Here is a 16,031-nt window from a genome sequence, read left to right as displayed (position 1 = left end):
ACTCTTGTTTATAGACATGAGCGGAACATTAGGATGACTTGTGATGTAATTGGATCCGTATGTGTCAAAACGTCTATTTATTTTTTAAACACCAGAGCCAATCCTTAATTTTAAATCCCACACAAAAGCTCAGTTGCTAAAGATAAAGTTTAATTGCTGCAGGTGTGCCGATATATCTTTCTCATGTTTTATTCTCTGATGTACTTCCCTTCTGGTACAATTATTTTATATTACATTTCATTACAGTCAATGACATTTGCATCATTCTGTTGGAATTACTGACATTAGAGCAGTTTCAAGCTTTTCTCATAATTACAAAAATGTTAAAGGACTCTTGGCAATCAATTATCATTTCTTCAGAAACTAGTTTCCATAAGTGCACAGGGTACACTTGCAATTTATAGCAACAGTGACATTTACCACAAGGAACACAATGTAAAGTTGACCAACAGCAATCTAGTTAGTAGAGTGGAAGTTTTCCAACATATTGTCAAACTGCTGTCAAGTTAGTGATAATTTTAAAATAACATTCAAATATTTTAATAGAATACCTCATACTGAACAGATATTTAAACCTAAAATCAAACAGGACATAAGCCTGAAAAATTAAATACCATTTGTTGAATGCTAGGTAATTCCTCAATGTTTCCAAAATGCTCTGTAAAAATGCTGCATGAAAGTAAGTAGTGCCTTCTGAATCCTTTCCAGGTTTGGTAGTTATATGGAAAACACACACATACAAACAATGGTTCAATGAAATTCTGTAGTCACTTGCGTGTTTGCTCAACTTTTCTAACTCATATTCTGTAACATGACCTCAAATAACCAATCAAACCTTATTTCCCATAGGCACCTCTTCTGAAGTGTTTTATTTGCAAGCTGCTCGTTATAGCAGCAAGAGTCAGTCTTAATATATCATTTTACAGCAGCGCTCATCCCAAAGGATCCCATGTGAAACAAATTACACCCAATGATCTCTTTATCCACCTCTGAGATGGACTAGGGCAATTGGTTGATAGTATGTAGAAACAAAACAATACGTCAGGGCAGGAAGTTAACACTCAAGTTATTTTTTAAAGTTTCATCCAAAATTACTTAGCCTGCTAAATCTCATTTCCAAAAGTATCTCGGAAGTTAGGAGCCTTTGAAAATTCTACCCTTTGTCCAAATGAAACTAATTACTTAAGTGCCATTCAGCTAGGACACAGGATTCAGAGACTCTTCTCTTGCCTTCACTAAAATTCCCATGGCATGCCTCATAAGAAATCATGACCTTTTCGGGTCTCACACAAAATATGAAACCTCTAACAAGATAGATCCATTTAACATCATAAAAGGCATCCCTCAATACCAACTACAATGGAAGTGTGCCATCTATTTAATTCACTAGTAGCACTGCCTACAACAGACTGAGCAGGAGATCTGTAAGGAGTATCTCCAACTCAAATATAGACCTGGCCTAACCAATCTGATAGGGTCACAGCCCAAGGTAAAGTGGCTACACATTTTCCACAAAAAAGCTCCAAGTTCCCTGAACTGAATGATTATCCCCTGGCACTATGATGAAGGGCTATAGCATAGAACCTTATGATAAATCATTAGAAGAATAAGGATATTCAGCAAGTGAAAGATACTGCATTTTAGACACTAAAATGTAGCTGCAATAAACTCATCATAACAAGGAGCATTTTTTCATTCCTGCAAGTACCTAACATACTTTCAACATTGTTTAAATGACAGTACCAATTTCTTGCAAGGTCTTAAATTTCTACAGTTTTGCCATATCACACAAAAAAGTCAGGTCACTTTACTGATAAAAGCATTTTTGTTATTAACAAGAGAATAAAATGTAAGAGCCCTCTCTGCTGCAAATTCTGGGCACAGCAATAGTAAAGACTAATCATTTTTTAGTATACAATTCCAATATTAGTAATTAAGGAACAGTTATTTAACTACATAGGTATCTATGTGAAACACTATGCTCTATTTTAGTACCATTAGTAAGTGTGCCAAAGCAAACCTAGCCATGTGAAAAGATATTAAAATAGTTCATAACCCATCCACAAGGATGTCATTTGTGGTAGCTAGTTTGTAACTCAAGAAAGTTACAACTAGAGCTGTCAAGTGATTAAAAAAATTAAACACAATTAATCGCAGTTTTAATCACACTGTTAAACAATATTAGAATACCATTTATTTAAATAATTTTGGGGTTTTCTATATTTTCAAATACAAGATCGTGGCTTGGGGCTCTGGACTTCAGCCCTGCTCGGGAGCTGCTCCAACCCCACCACCACCCAGGGAGCTGCGGGCTGGGGCTGCTCCAACTCCCCCGCTGCCAATGCCTCCTGTCCCACCCACAGCTATGTGATTAACACGTAAAAAAAAAAAGTTAATTTTGCTTTCAGTTAATTACAGGCATTAACTGCAATTAATTGATAGCCCCAAAAATAACCCAAATTACATAACTGATATATTTGTACTTATTATACTGCATACCAGTGCTTATCAAAAATGGTGGTTCTGTGAAAGTCTGCATATTTATGATGACAATTTTTATGTTCAGATATTAAATTCTTTAGATTCTGTAAAGAATCAGAAATAACACAATTGTAGTGGAATAATTAACTGTCTGGAGGTCTTTAGGTATCACAGCAATACTCAACGTCAGACATATATATCAATTAAGCATGCACTCGTGTTACCAAGGTTTTACTTTTGTTCTTACAACAGAATAAGGTCTATAATAAAAGCTGTGAATATACTTTTAGCCACTGTTATGATCTAATCAAATTATCAAATGCTCAAAAGAACCTGAGAGACCCAGACTGTCTCTTAAAGAAATGTGATGTAATGGTGCACATTTAACCAGCAAAAGTAAACTCTGTATTCTAGACTTCAGCATCGTTAATTACTAACTTTTGTGGGCAGTACATGTTATTTTCTTACAAGCAAAAGATAAGGGAATACAACACAGTTGAGGCAGCACAAGTTAAGTTACAGTAGGTATACAACATTATAAAGATTATATGTTTTTATTATTGTAAAATCACAATCCATTTTGCTCATTTTTCCTTAAACACTTCAGATATTTAAGACACGGGCAATAAATAGTTTCATTTCTCTTAACTTTTATTCTAACAAACCTCATTTCTGTGGACTGCACTTGTTTTTGCAACCATAGTGATGAAATACATTGGCTTCAGTCACAAATACCTATTCAGTATTACTTTAACATCAGCAAATTTGTTTTCAAAATGAGCTATGTAGATCACTAAAACCATGTTTTCAAAATGATCAAAGTTAACTGACAACACTAAAATTTTTGAAGAACGCTACAGACAAAACATATTCTACAATATAAAGTTGTGTTATTGTTTCTCTGTAGTAGACCATCTAAAACAAGAAAATCTAGAACTTTTTCACCTACTTTGCAAGCAAATTTTAAGACAAGGGAACAAAATTATTCACCTGTACTGCTTTATTTTGTGCTCCCAATTAGAAAAAAGTGACCATCTTCTATTTTACCTATGTATTGATGCTATTTCCATTTCCTCCCCCAGCTTGGCAGCCCCTCAAAAATGCTGAAACAGCAAAATGCAGAGGACATATCAAAATCATTAAAATACACTAAAGAAAGGATTTGACCAGAAAGTTGTACTGTAACCATTACTCTATAAAAATTTATATTTTAGCACCAACCAAATATTGTACTGACAAAATACATAAGTAATCTCTCCACAACCACCTCTCGGTGTAAGCCAAGTTTACCCATGTGGGCAGAGGTCTACTAATTATGCAGCTTTATTCAGAACACTGACCGCTTAGGCCCGTTTCCCAAATATACAGATTTTTTTTATGTCCATTTTAAAAGACGCGAGTAAGTCTGATACCTGTTTTGAGTCCATTTTTTACTTCTGTTCCCAGCTGGAATAATCATCTACATGAACAAACATTTCAGAGATAAAATATAAAAGCCCAGTCTTATACAAGTACACTGTTTTGCTAACTGTTTTGATACTTGGCAAAATATTTATTTTTAAAAATGAATTTGTTCAGGGTTTACCCAATATCTACTGCTTAGATATCCTTCACAAAACTTCCAACACAATTCCGCTTCACTCTAACATATACTGACTTAATGACGGATACTTAAAACATTTCCACAAAGCAGTGGTGGCTCACTAAATTCCAGGAAAGTTATTAATTTCTTCCACCTGCTTCTTCTATCACGCTCCTAAACAAAGGGTATCAACTAAACCATGGCTTCACTTTATTATCTATATATACATCTTGGACAGCAAAGGGCAACAAAATAAACCATTTTGCATAACTTTAAAGGAGCAGCAATACAAAAAATGTAAGCCTCCAAAACAATAAACGTAGCCCTGCCATGCATGTAAATCTTCACAAACTCTTAGAAAATTATTCAAAAATGTTTCTCTTTGAGAACCATTCTGTTCCCCTCCTCCCATACACACACACTCACAGTACTCATTTGTTTATTATTTTAGTATTTGGTTCAGTAGTTTCCGCTTCTAGTTCTTGAGCATCTTGTCTCTCTCTCTCTCTCTCTCAAGAAAACATTAGCATATTCAGTGACTTAGCATGTGCCAGCAGAAATTGCTAATAAAGAAAACACTGAATTCAAGGGGGTGGCTGGGTAAGGGAAGTCTTTTCAATGAGAGTTTGTCATTTGACAATGACAGGTGTGGCAGTTTAATGACCACTAAAAAGTGATGTTTCATTTTTAAGACTCAAGGCCACAGAGGAGAAAATCATTTATCTTCAGTTCTGAGCCATGAACTTAATTAGAAGTGAGTTAGTTTTTAGTCAGTTAGTTTTTAGGTGTCTTAAAAATATTTCCAAGTCCTGTTATGCAGCAACTGGTTATGCAGTCACTGACATACTCCTCCTCCAGCCAAAAGAATGGAAAACACTTATGGGGAGAACAGCACTAAATGTCAGAAAAAGCTCTTTAGCACAGCTTAATACCAATGCACGGAGAAATACTGTGCGCCCTCCATCAGTGTCCCTCCAGAGGGAAAGAAACGTACCATGGGGAGGGGAAGGGGGGAAGAAGGGGGGAAGCTACCCATACAAGTAAAGGCTAGCAAAGTAGCTATCTCTGGCAGAGATTTGGCACCTGGCTACTCCTGTTAGCAAAAGCCTACAATGTTTCTGCCTAAGGACAGGCCTACACTACAGCCGGGACTGACGCCCTGAGATGGTTCCACCGGCAGTCGATTTAGCAGGTCTAGTGAAGGGCTGCAAAATCAACAGCAGATCGCTCTCCAGTCGACCCCTGTACTCTACCCCGGACAAGAAGAGTAAGGTAAGTCGACAGGAGAGTTATTCACGTAGCTAGAGTTGCGTAGCATAGGCCGACTTACCGCGGTAGTGTAGACATTGCCTGAGCAAGTAAATGAGACCGGAAGTAAAAGGTATATTAAAATAAAGGCCATTAAAAATAAAGTCCCCCTCCCCCTCACTGTAAAGAAACATTTACTTCTAGATGTAGGTTCCTGTACCTATGACAGACATTTTGAATATGTTGATAAACTTACTTGATAAAGGCTGGTGGCATGTCCCTTTTCAAAATCTGGTCTTCGGTTGTCTGCACTGTTTCTTTTCCAACCTGTATGAAAAATCCAAGAGTCATATTTAACCCCTCAGCTTTGGATTCAGTTTAATGCTTACATCAATCAGATCATATACCAACAAAAGGAACTAGTAACTGACAAGCCCTTTTATTAGTTTTGGTAATGTTTATATAGAGCAGGGATCGGCAACCTTTGGCATGCAGCCCACCAGGGTAAGCCCCCTTGGCGGAGCGGGCCAGGCCAGTTTGTTTACCAGCTGCATCCGCAGGTTCGGCCGATCATGGCTCCCACTGGCCGCGGTTCGCCACTCCAGGCCAGTGGGGGCTGCGGAAAGCAGGGGCCAGCACATCCCTTGGCCTGCACCACTTCCCGCAGCCCCCATCGGCCTGGAGTGGCGAACTGCAGCCAGTGGGAGCCGCAATCAGCCAAACCTGCAGACACTGCAGGTAAACAAACTGGCCCGGCCTGCCAGGAGGCTTACCCTTGTGGGCTGCTTGCCAAACATTGCGGATCCTTGGTATAGAGTTTTGAATATGTAAAGCATTATATAGGTGCTAAATAGTAGAATTTTTAAAAAGTTTACTCTTTTTGGAAAGCATTAAATTCATGGACAATAAACAGCTTGTTAATCACCGTGCAAGTTTTGTGGAGTGCAGTATGGTAATGCTCTCTGTACAGATCTGGTCAAATTAATAATACCAATACAAACATTGCTTTCCAAAATTGCTGCAGTCAAGTTTCGAGGAAACAATTCTCGCTACTGCTGAAAGACAATTCTTTTTTTACAGGTAATATGCATTTCAAGAACACCAGCTGCAGCACTGAGCCATAAAAATAGCTAATCATTTTTATAAAGCAAACAACATGAGTTGCACATTTAGTCTTATAGCAATCTTATTTATGGGTTTGTGGGGTTCCACTTATGTGAGCATGTGTATATGCTAAATGAGAGCACTTTTTAAAAGTACATATTAATAGCCAAATAAAACTGGACATTGCATCATTAGTGTAAGTACATCAACATGACCTTGGTGCTAGTCACATTATCATGTATTATAAATAAAGACATTTTATGTCCTGTGTGACACCTCTACTAAATCTCAATGCAGAAACAGAGAAGCAGCTAGTTTGGTTTTTCCCCCTACAAAAATTGTAAGAAAAAAAATCATAATTTCTTGCACAATTATGCAAGAAAAGAGAAGGAACTTTATATCCCCAATAACCTTTGCAGGCTTGCCAATAAAATGTGAATCAGAAAGAAGACTCCAAGGTAAAAAACAAACAAAACAAATACCTCTTCTACCCTTCGACCTGACTAGCCTATTAGGAAGTAAACACACGCACACACACTATAGATTATCCTCAGGCAAAAATAATGGTGCACAAGTTTCCCCTTACAGTTAACAATTATGGGACTAAACTAAGATCAGGGTAACAACATTCACTGTTTTCATACACAATAGCTCTTGTGTTACACAAATCTTTTAAATCAGCAGCTGGTTCTCTGTGGTCTATGAGATCATAAACTTGACAGAGTATTTCCAGTTGCATTGTTCACTGTATTTTCCAGCTGAATAAACCATTCAGCAAGGCCCAGGGAAGCAGAAGGTCTTTAACCCAGACACTAGTTTGTATTAAGTGCTTCCAGGACTGCCTGAGCTACAGACAAGACAACATTGTATCCTAATTTTTACTGTACCCACAAATATGTTTTAACATACAATCATTAAACCGAAGAGGTTTGCCTGAGTTATACTCCCAGACCAAAGAGATGTTAAAGCTGGTGCATATTATTAAAACTTTTGTCAGAATCCATAAGACACACACACAGCTTGCACACGGCTGCTATTCTGAAACCTCAACACTTGACTGTCTTTCAGGAGTACAAGCTACACTCTGCTCACCAGCACTGTCCCCATTTGACCTTTTCAGTACAGTTCTAAACATTACAGGGACAAGACACAGGAAAATATAGCCCTGACATTTTCTAGTTCTTACACGAAAAAACAGTCCACGTTTACCACTAACATACATATTGTAACTTAGGAGTGCTACACTTGCAAGGTACAGGAGTCATTTCCGCCCTTGGATACATAACAGAAACTCCCACTGAAGACCATCAGAGCTGTGTGAATATTTGAGAAAAGAATATCCATACTTCATGTGGAGGTAGTTCTCAATTTCTTTTTTGCATATATGCAGACTATAACAAGTCAAAATAAATTATAAACATCTGTGTCTTTTGCATTCAAAGTTGGTATAATAGAGCTGGGAAGTCATCTGTTTACCCATCCCATGAAAATTTGAGATTTTGAAATTTTTTCCAAACACTAGCTGGGATGAGAAAAGTAGAAATCTCAAAATTTTTTCAAACCAAAAACTTGGAAAAAAAAGTCTGTTTGGGTCAACAGAAATACAGATAATTTCAATACATTTCAGTTTGATTTTGGCTTTTTTTAAAATGGTTTTACTGTCATTTTGAATGAAAAAAAAATTTTTATTAGAAAATTTAAAAAAACATTCAAGTCAAGAAATTTGTTGAAATCAGCCCATTCCTACAAACTGTTTTGATGAATCAGCATTTTCCTGACAAAAAATAACGAGGAGTCCTTCTGGCACCTTAGAGACGAACAAATTTATTTAGTCTCTAAGGTGCCACAAGGACTTCTCGTTGCTTTTGCTAATACAGACTAATATGGCTACCAATCTGAAACCTGACAAAAAAAATGTTTCTGAAAAATTCCCAAACACCTCTACTGCATAATAGACTCATAGACTTTACAGTCAGAAGGGACCACCATGATCGTCTAGTCTGACCTCCTGCATAACGCAGGCCACAGAATCTCACCCACCCACTCCTGTAATAAACCCCTAACCTATGTCTGAGCTATTGAAGTCTTCAAATCATGGTTTAAAGACTTCAAGGTGCAGAGAATCCTCCAGCAAGTGACAAGTGCCCCACGCTACAGAGGAAGGCAAAAAACTCCCAGGCTCTCTGCCAGTTTGTACTTGTGGAAAATTCCTTCCTGACCCCAAATATGGCGATCAGCTAAACCCTGAGCATGTGGACAAGACTCACCAGCCAGACGCCCACAAAAGAATTCTCTGTAGTAACTCAGATCCCACCCCATCTAACAACCCATTATAGGCCATTGGGCATATTTACCCCAATAGTCAAAGATCAATTAATTCCCAAAATTAGGCTATCCCATCATACCATCCCCTCCATAAATTTATCAAGCTTAATCTTGAAGCCAGATATGTCTTTTGCCCCCACTGCTTCCCTTGGAAGGCTGTTCCAGAACTTCCCTCCTCTGATGGTTAGAAATATTTGTTTAATTTCAAGTCTAAACTTCCTGATGGCCAGTTTATATCCATTTCTTCTTGTGTCCACATTGGTTCTGAGCTTAAATAATTCCTCTTCCTCCCTAGTATTTATCTCTCTGATATATTTATAGAGAGCAATCATATCTCCCCTCAGCCTTCTTTTGTTAGGCTAAACGAGCCCAGCTCTTTGAGTCTCCTTTCATAAAACCAGTTTTCCATTCCTCGGATCATCCTAGTATCCCTTCTCTGTACCAGTTTGAATTCATCCTTCTTAAACACTGGAGACCAGAACTGCACACAATATTCCAAGTGAGGTCTCACCAGTGCCTTGTATAATGGTACTAACATGTCCTTATCTCTACTGGAAATACCTCGCCTGATGCATCCCCAGACCGCATTAGCTTTTTTCATGGCCATATCACATTGGTGACTCATAGTCATCCTGTCAACCAATACTCTGAGCTCTTTCTCCTCCTCCATTACTTCCAGTGATGTGTCCCCAATTTATAACTTAAATTCTTGTTATTAATCCCTAAATGCATGACCTCGCACTTTTCACTATTAAATTTCATCCTATTACTATTACTCCAGTTTACAAGGTCATCCAGATCTTCCTATATGATATCCCGATCCTTCTCTATATTGGCAATACCTCCCAGCTTTATGTCATCTGCAAACTTTATTAGTACACTCCCACTTTTTGTGCCGAGGTCAGTAATAAAAAGATTAAATTAAGATTGAGCCCAAAACCGGTCCCTGAGGAACTCCACTAGTAACCTCCTTCCAGCCTGACAGTTCACTTTTCAGTATGACCCATTGTAGTCTCCCCTTTAACCAGCTCCTTATCCACTTTTCAGTTTTCATTTTGATCCCCATCTTTTCCAATTTAACTAATAATTCCCCATGTGGAACCATATCAAATGCCTTACTGAAATCGAAGTAAATTAGATCCCCTGCATTTCCTTTGTCTAAAAGATCTGTTACCTTCTCAAAGAAGGAGATCAGGTTGGTTTGGCATGATCTACCTTCTGTAAAACCATGTTGTATTTTGTCCCATTTACCATTGACCTCAATCATAGATGTCTTTAACTACTTTCTCCTTCAAAATTTTTTCCAAGACCTTGCATACTACAGATGTCAAACTAACAGGGCTGTAGTTACCATGATCACTGTTTTTCCTTTCTTAAAAATAAGAACGTTAGCAATTCTCCAGTCATACAGTACAACCCCTGAGTTTACAGATTCATTAAAAATTCTTCCTAATGGGCTTGCAATTTCATGTGCCAGTTGCTTTAATATTCTCGGAAGAAGATTATCTGGGCTCCCCGATTTAGTCCCATTAAGATGTTTGAGTTTGGCTTCTACCTCGGATGTGGTAATATCTACCTCCATATCCTCATTCCCATTTGTCATCCTGCCATTATCCCTAAGCTCCTCATTAGCCTCATTAAAGACTGAGAGAAAGTATTTGTTTAGATATTGGGCCATGACTAGATTATCCTTAACCTCCACTCCATCCTCAGTGTTTAGCAGTCCCACTTCTTCTTTCTTTTTCTTCTTCTGATTTGTATGGCCATAGAACCTTTTACTGTTGGTTTTAATTCCCTTTGCAAGGTTCAACTCTACATAGCTTTTGCCTTTTCTCACTTTATCCCTACATGTTCTGACCTCAATAAGGTAGCTTTCCTTGCTGATCACTCCCATCTTCCACTCCTTGTAGGCTTTCTGCTTTTTCTTAATCACCTCTCTGAGATGCTTGCTCATCCAGCTTGGTCTACAACTCCTGCCTATGAATTTTTTCCCCTTTCTTGGGATGCAGGCTTCTGATAGTTTCTGCAAATTTGACTTGAAGTAATTCCAGGCCTCCTCCGCCTTTAGATCCACAAGTTCTTCAGTCCAATCCACCTCCCTAACTAATTTCCTTAAGTTTTGAAAATCAGCCCTTTTGAAATCAAAAACCCTAGTTGCAGATTTATTTTTGTTAATCCTTCCGTTCAGTTTGAACTGAATTAGCTCATGATCACTTGAACCAAGATTGTCCCCTACAACCATTTCTTCTATGAGGTCTTCACTATTCACCAAAACCAAATCTAAAATGACATCCCCTCTTGTTGGTTCAGCAACTACTTGGTGAAGAAATCCATCAGCTATCGCATCCAGGAAAATCTGAGCCCTATTATTACTAGCACTTGTCTCCAGTCAATATCTGGGAAGTTAAAGTCTCCCATGATCACACAATTCCCATTAGTATTTACTTCATTAAAAACATTAAAGAGGGCTCTATCCATATCCAAATCACATCCCGGTGGTCTATATCATACCCCAAGCACTATCTCAGGGAAGGCTCCAGTAGCTTTCTTCCCCAATGTAATTTTTGCCCACACAGACTCTATCTTATCCATTCCATCACTTCTTATTTCTTTACAGTCTACCTCATCATTGATATACAGTGCTACTCCACCACCTTTGCCTTTATTCCTGTCTTTCTTGAATAGCACATACCCTTCAATACCTGTACTCCGGTCATGACGACTATTCCACCATGTTTCTGTTCTCCCTATAATATCTGGTTTCACTTCCTGCACCAGTAGTTCTAGTTACTCTATTTTGTTACCTAGACTCCTCTCATTAGTGTACAAACATCTTAATTTTTGCTGTTTGGCTTCGCCCACATTCTTTACCCAATTAGGCACAGACATTCCACTGCCAGAATCACCTATTAGACTGGTATCTACACTGCCCTTCCTCCTTATGTCCATTCTCCTACCCACGGCTGTATCCTTTCTTACTTCGTTTTCTTCTCTCTCAATGTTAAAATCCGGTGTGGAGATTACCTGGACATCTCCCGACCATCTCCCTCAAATTCCTAGTTTAAAGCTCTCTTAATCAGTTGTGCCAGCCTCCATCTTAGAAGTCTATTTCTCTCCCTACTCAGGTGAAGACCATCCAAGAGAACAGTCCTCTGTCCACAAATGCCTCCCAGTGGCCATACATCCCAAAGCCCTCCTTATAGCACCACTGCCTAAGCCATCTGTTGATCATCATAATCTTGTCACACCTTTGTTGCCCTTCTCTAGGAATAGGCAGAATCCCACTGAGCCTCGATTTCCTTAAGCATCTTCCCCAGGCTGGCATAGTCTCCCTTGATACGTTCCAGAGAGAATCTAGCCCTATCATTTGTTCCCACATGAAGGACAATCAGTGGATTCTTTCTCGCTCCCATTACGATCCTTTTCAACCTCAGGTCCACATCCCATATCTTAGCACCTGGCAAACAACACACCCTTCTACTCTCTGGATCAGCTCTGGTTACAGGCCTGTCTAGTCTTCTCAGTAAGGAGTCCCCAATCATGTAGACCTGCCTTTTCCTGGTGATGGTGCGATTCTCCAGTCTATCCCCTGTTCCCTCTGGCTGCAAGTCCTCTCGATTCCTATTCTCCCTTGCAATTCTCTGCAACCCATCCTGTATCCTCCTGGGGCTCATATTTGGTGTTGTTATCTCCACTGACTCTTCCCCTCTTCCTATAGAATTAGCTGCTCTTCTCTTCTTCCTTGCCCTCCCACCTTCAGTGACCACCTGCTGTGCCCCTTCTTCATTTTTCAACTCCGCAAACCTGTTCCTGAGCTCTATTTCTCCTTCACTAGCCCAGGGTGCAGGAATGGGCAAACTTTTCGGCCCACCACACCTGGGAATAGAAATTGTATGGCAGGCCATGAATGCTCAGAAAATAGGGGTTGGAGTGTGTGTGGAGGGTGAGGGCTCTAGTTGGGGGTGCGGGCTCCTGGGTGGGGCCAGAAATGAAGACTTCAGAATGCAGGAGGGGACTCGGAGTCGGGGCGGGGGAGGGCTCTGGCCGGGGTGTGGGCTCTGGGATGGGGCTGGGGATGAGGAGTTTGGGGTGTAGGAGGGTGTTCTGGGCTGGGATCGAGAGGTTCGGAGGGCAGGAGGGGAATCAGGGCTGGGGGAGGGGTTTGGGATGCAGGAAGAGGTGCAGGCTCTGGCTGTGGTTGTGGGCTCCGGGCTGGGATCAAGGGGTTCAGAGAGTAGAAGGGGGATCAGGGATGGGGCAGGGGGATGGGGCAGGGGGAGAGGCTCAGAGGTGCAGGCTCCGGGCGGCGCGTACCTCAAGCGGCTCCTGGAAGCAGCGGCATGTCCCTTCTCCAGCTCTCATGCAGAGGCACAGCCAGATGGCTCTCCACGCTGCCCCGTCCGCAGGCACCACCCCTGCTGCTCCCACTGGCGCGCTGGAGGGGAACCATGCCACGGCTTCCAGGAGCTGCGTGGAGCAGCCCTGGACCCTGTGCCCCAGCTTAAAAGCTTGTTTAAAACAAGATCTGTTTTCCATGAAATTATTCACCGGTGTCAAACAACAAGACCAAAAAAAAAAAAAAAAGGGGGGGGGGAGGAGAGAGGCAGCAGTCGACTTTCATCCTTACTATTAAAGACCATAACAAATAAATTCAGGTGCTGTAGCTGAACACCAGTGTGGCCAGGGGTTTGTCAGCTGGATAACTGATAAAAACCGAAGAGGTAAATAAACAAATTTAGCATAACAAATGCTAGGAATGGCTTGTGCAGAAAATGACCTTATCTACCGAACTTGTCTAGTTTATATCCAAGAAATATATCATCACTACCCCAAACCACATGCATATGCATTAAGCCAGCAACAGGATTTTAAAATATTTCCAGATTTTAAAGCAAGCCAATAAGGAATACACAGACTGTGAAAAAGAAGATGTTTTAGCAATTGTGTGTTAAAACTCATGTCAGAAATTATCTACTTATCTGTGCAACTCAATCAAATCCTCTGCAACTTCTGCAGTTTCTCATCTTCCTCATCTCTTAGGAATTTGTCTTGAAAACAAATACTAATGACCCACTGAAGCATTAAAGGGCAAATGGAAAACAACTTCCTGGTTACACACATATCAGGACCCACATTAATGTCAAACTGCAATATCCAGAGCAAAATATTTAGGCTGTAGGAGCTGATGGTCAATATCATTTCTGTGAGCCCTAAAACAATAAAAAATGGCCTCCGCTGCAAGGCTAAAAATAAGCATCTGTCAAATGCTATTGGAATCAGCCAGCAATTATGATAAATTTATGCCAGTCTCCTGTTTGTATAGAACTCCTAAGTTTGAGGTCCGGTAACAGAAAATATTTACTACACTGGGTGAGATTATCAGATGCTTTATTCAGATCACTCTGATCTGAGACTGTAAACTCAATGTTTAATTTGCAGTTTATTTTATATATTTATTTAGCATGTAAATACAGGACCAAATTTAGCAACCACACACAATAGTAGCCACTGAAACATGGCAAAACATTTGGCTCCTATAGGCAATCAACAGCATTTTTTAAATATGGCTCAAGTTCGAAGTTGCTCTATGGGACTCGGTCCCCATATACCGCCACCCAGCAGGATTTAATTTAAAAAATTACCGAAGAATAAACTAGGGCAACTCTACTTTACACGCTCTGGTTTAGCAATAAAAAACTGAATTTTCTGAATAAAGATACATAGAGTTTAGATGGCTCATGAAAGCTGTCAGATTTAATGCAGTTTTCACTTGTCACTCCTCAATCCCAATAAATAGTCTGATGGGATGATGACCTCAGCATCCTATAGAGAAGGTGTAGTATGCTTTACGAGCAAGAATGAATGAAGACTATGGAGGACTCGTGAACAGGCTATTTTAGGAGAACACCCGTTTTACAGGCTACTCCCTGCCCGCTACTCCAGTTCATTGACGTCAGTGGGACTACTCACATATTTAAAACTAATTTGTTAAATCAAGGTCCTAATAAAGCAAATAGAAACATCTAGCCATTTTACAATGTATTTATCCAAATTGAAATAATCTTGAAAATTAGTTAATAAATAATCTAGGAATAATGAGGAAAAACACAGCCTAACCGCTTTATTCTAGTGCAGTGGTTCTCAGCCAAGGGTACACATACCCTTGGGGGTACGCAGAGGTCTTCCAGGGAGTACATCAACTCATCTAGATATTTGCCTAGTTTTACAACAGGCTACATAAAAAGCACTAGTTAAGTCAATACAAACTAAATTTGATACAGATAATGACTTGTTTATACTGCTCTATACACTAAAATGTACTGTGACAGGGTCGGGCCAGATGGCTATAGGAGAGTAAAAGAAGGCAGATATATTAGCCCCAGCCTAAGTAGGTCCCTTTTCCCTGGGTAAGGGAACAGGCATGGTTCCAGAACAATCAGGAACCTTCTGTCAATTAAGACAGGCTGATTAGAACACCTACAGCCAATCAAGAAGCTGCTAGAATCAATTAAGGCAGGCTAATCAGGGCACCTGGGTTTTAAAAAGGAGCTCACTTCAGTTTGTGGTGTGCGTGTGAGGAGCTGGGAGCAAGAGGCACTAGGAGCTGAGAGAGAGAACGTGGACTGTTGGAGGACTGAGGTGTACAAGCATTATCAGACACCAGGAGAAAGGTCCTATGGTGAGGATAAAGAAGGTGTTGGGAGGAGGCCATGGGGAAGTAGCACAGGGAGTTGTAGCTGTCGCACAGCTGTTCCAGGCGGCACTCTACACAGCTGCATTGCACAGGGCCCTGGGCTGGAACCCGGAGTAGAGGGCGGGCCCGGGTTCCCCCCAAATCTCCCAATTCCTGGTCAGACACAGGAGGAGTCAACCTGGACTGTGAATTCAGAAAAACGGCGCAGCTGAGGGCTGCCGTGAAGCTCCAAGGCGAGCAAATCCGCCAATAAGCGCAAGACCCACCAAGGTAGAGCAGGAACTCTGTCACACTACATACAATATTTATATTCCAATTGATTTTATAAATATATGGTAAAAATGAAAAAGCAAGCAAATTTTCAGTAACAGCGTGTTGCGACGCTTCGTATTTTTATGTCTGATTTGTAAGCAAGTAGTTTTTAGGTGAGGTGAAACTTGGGGGTGCGCAAGACAACTCCGACTCCTGAAAGGGGGACAGTAGTCTGGAAAGGTTGAGAGCCAGTGCTCTAGTGCACGTTTCTCAATCCAAGTTCATCCCTGTCGCATTTAGCGCCTTGACCTTTAAACTGTTCCACTTCCGCTCTTAAATCAGTTG

The 16,031-nt window shown here is 40.3% G+C and overlaps 1 protein-coding gene across 2 annotated transcripts in view; it reads right to left on the bottom strand.

Moving 5' to 3' along the window:
• Positions 1-16,031, bottom strand: part of VCL (vinculin) — a 105,777-nt gene that overhangs the window by 55,674 nt on the left and 34,072 nt on the right. For both annotated transcript variants that reach the window (XM_073353147.2, XM_073353149.2), the window contains exon 2: positions 5,568-5,638. In XM_073353147.2, coding sequence (XP_073209248.1) covers positions 5,568-5,638 — 71 coding nt within the window. The remainder of the gene's footprint in view (positions 1-5,567; positions 5,639-16,031) is intronic.

The sequence above is a fragment of the Lepidochelys kempii genome, chromosome 7, assembly GCF_965140285.1.
Source record: "Lepidochelys kempii isolate rLepKem1 chromosome 7, rLepKem1.hap1, whole genome shotgun sequence".
NCBI classification, from domain to species: Eukaryota; Metazoa; Chordata; order Testudines; family Cheloniidae; genus Lepidochelys; species Lepidochelys kempii.
Note: the sequence above shows the minus strand (reverse complement) of the source record. Positions and strands in the feature narration are given on the sequence as shown.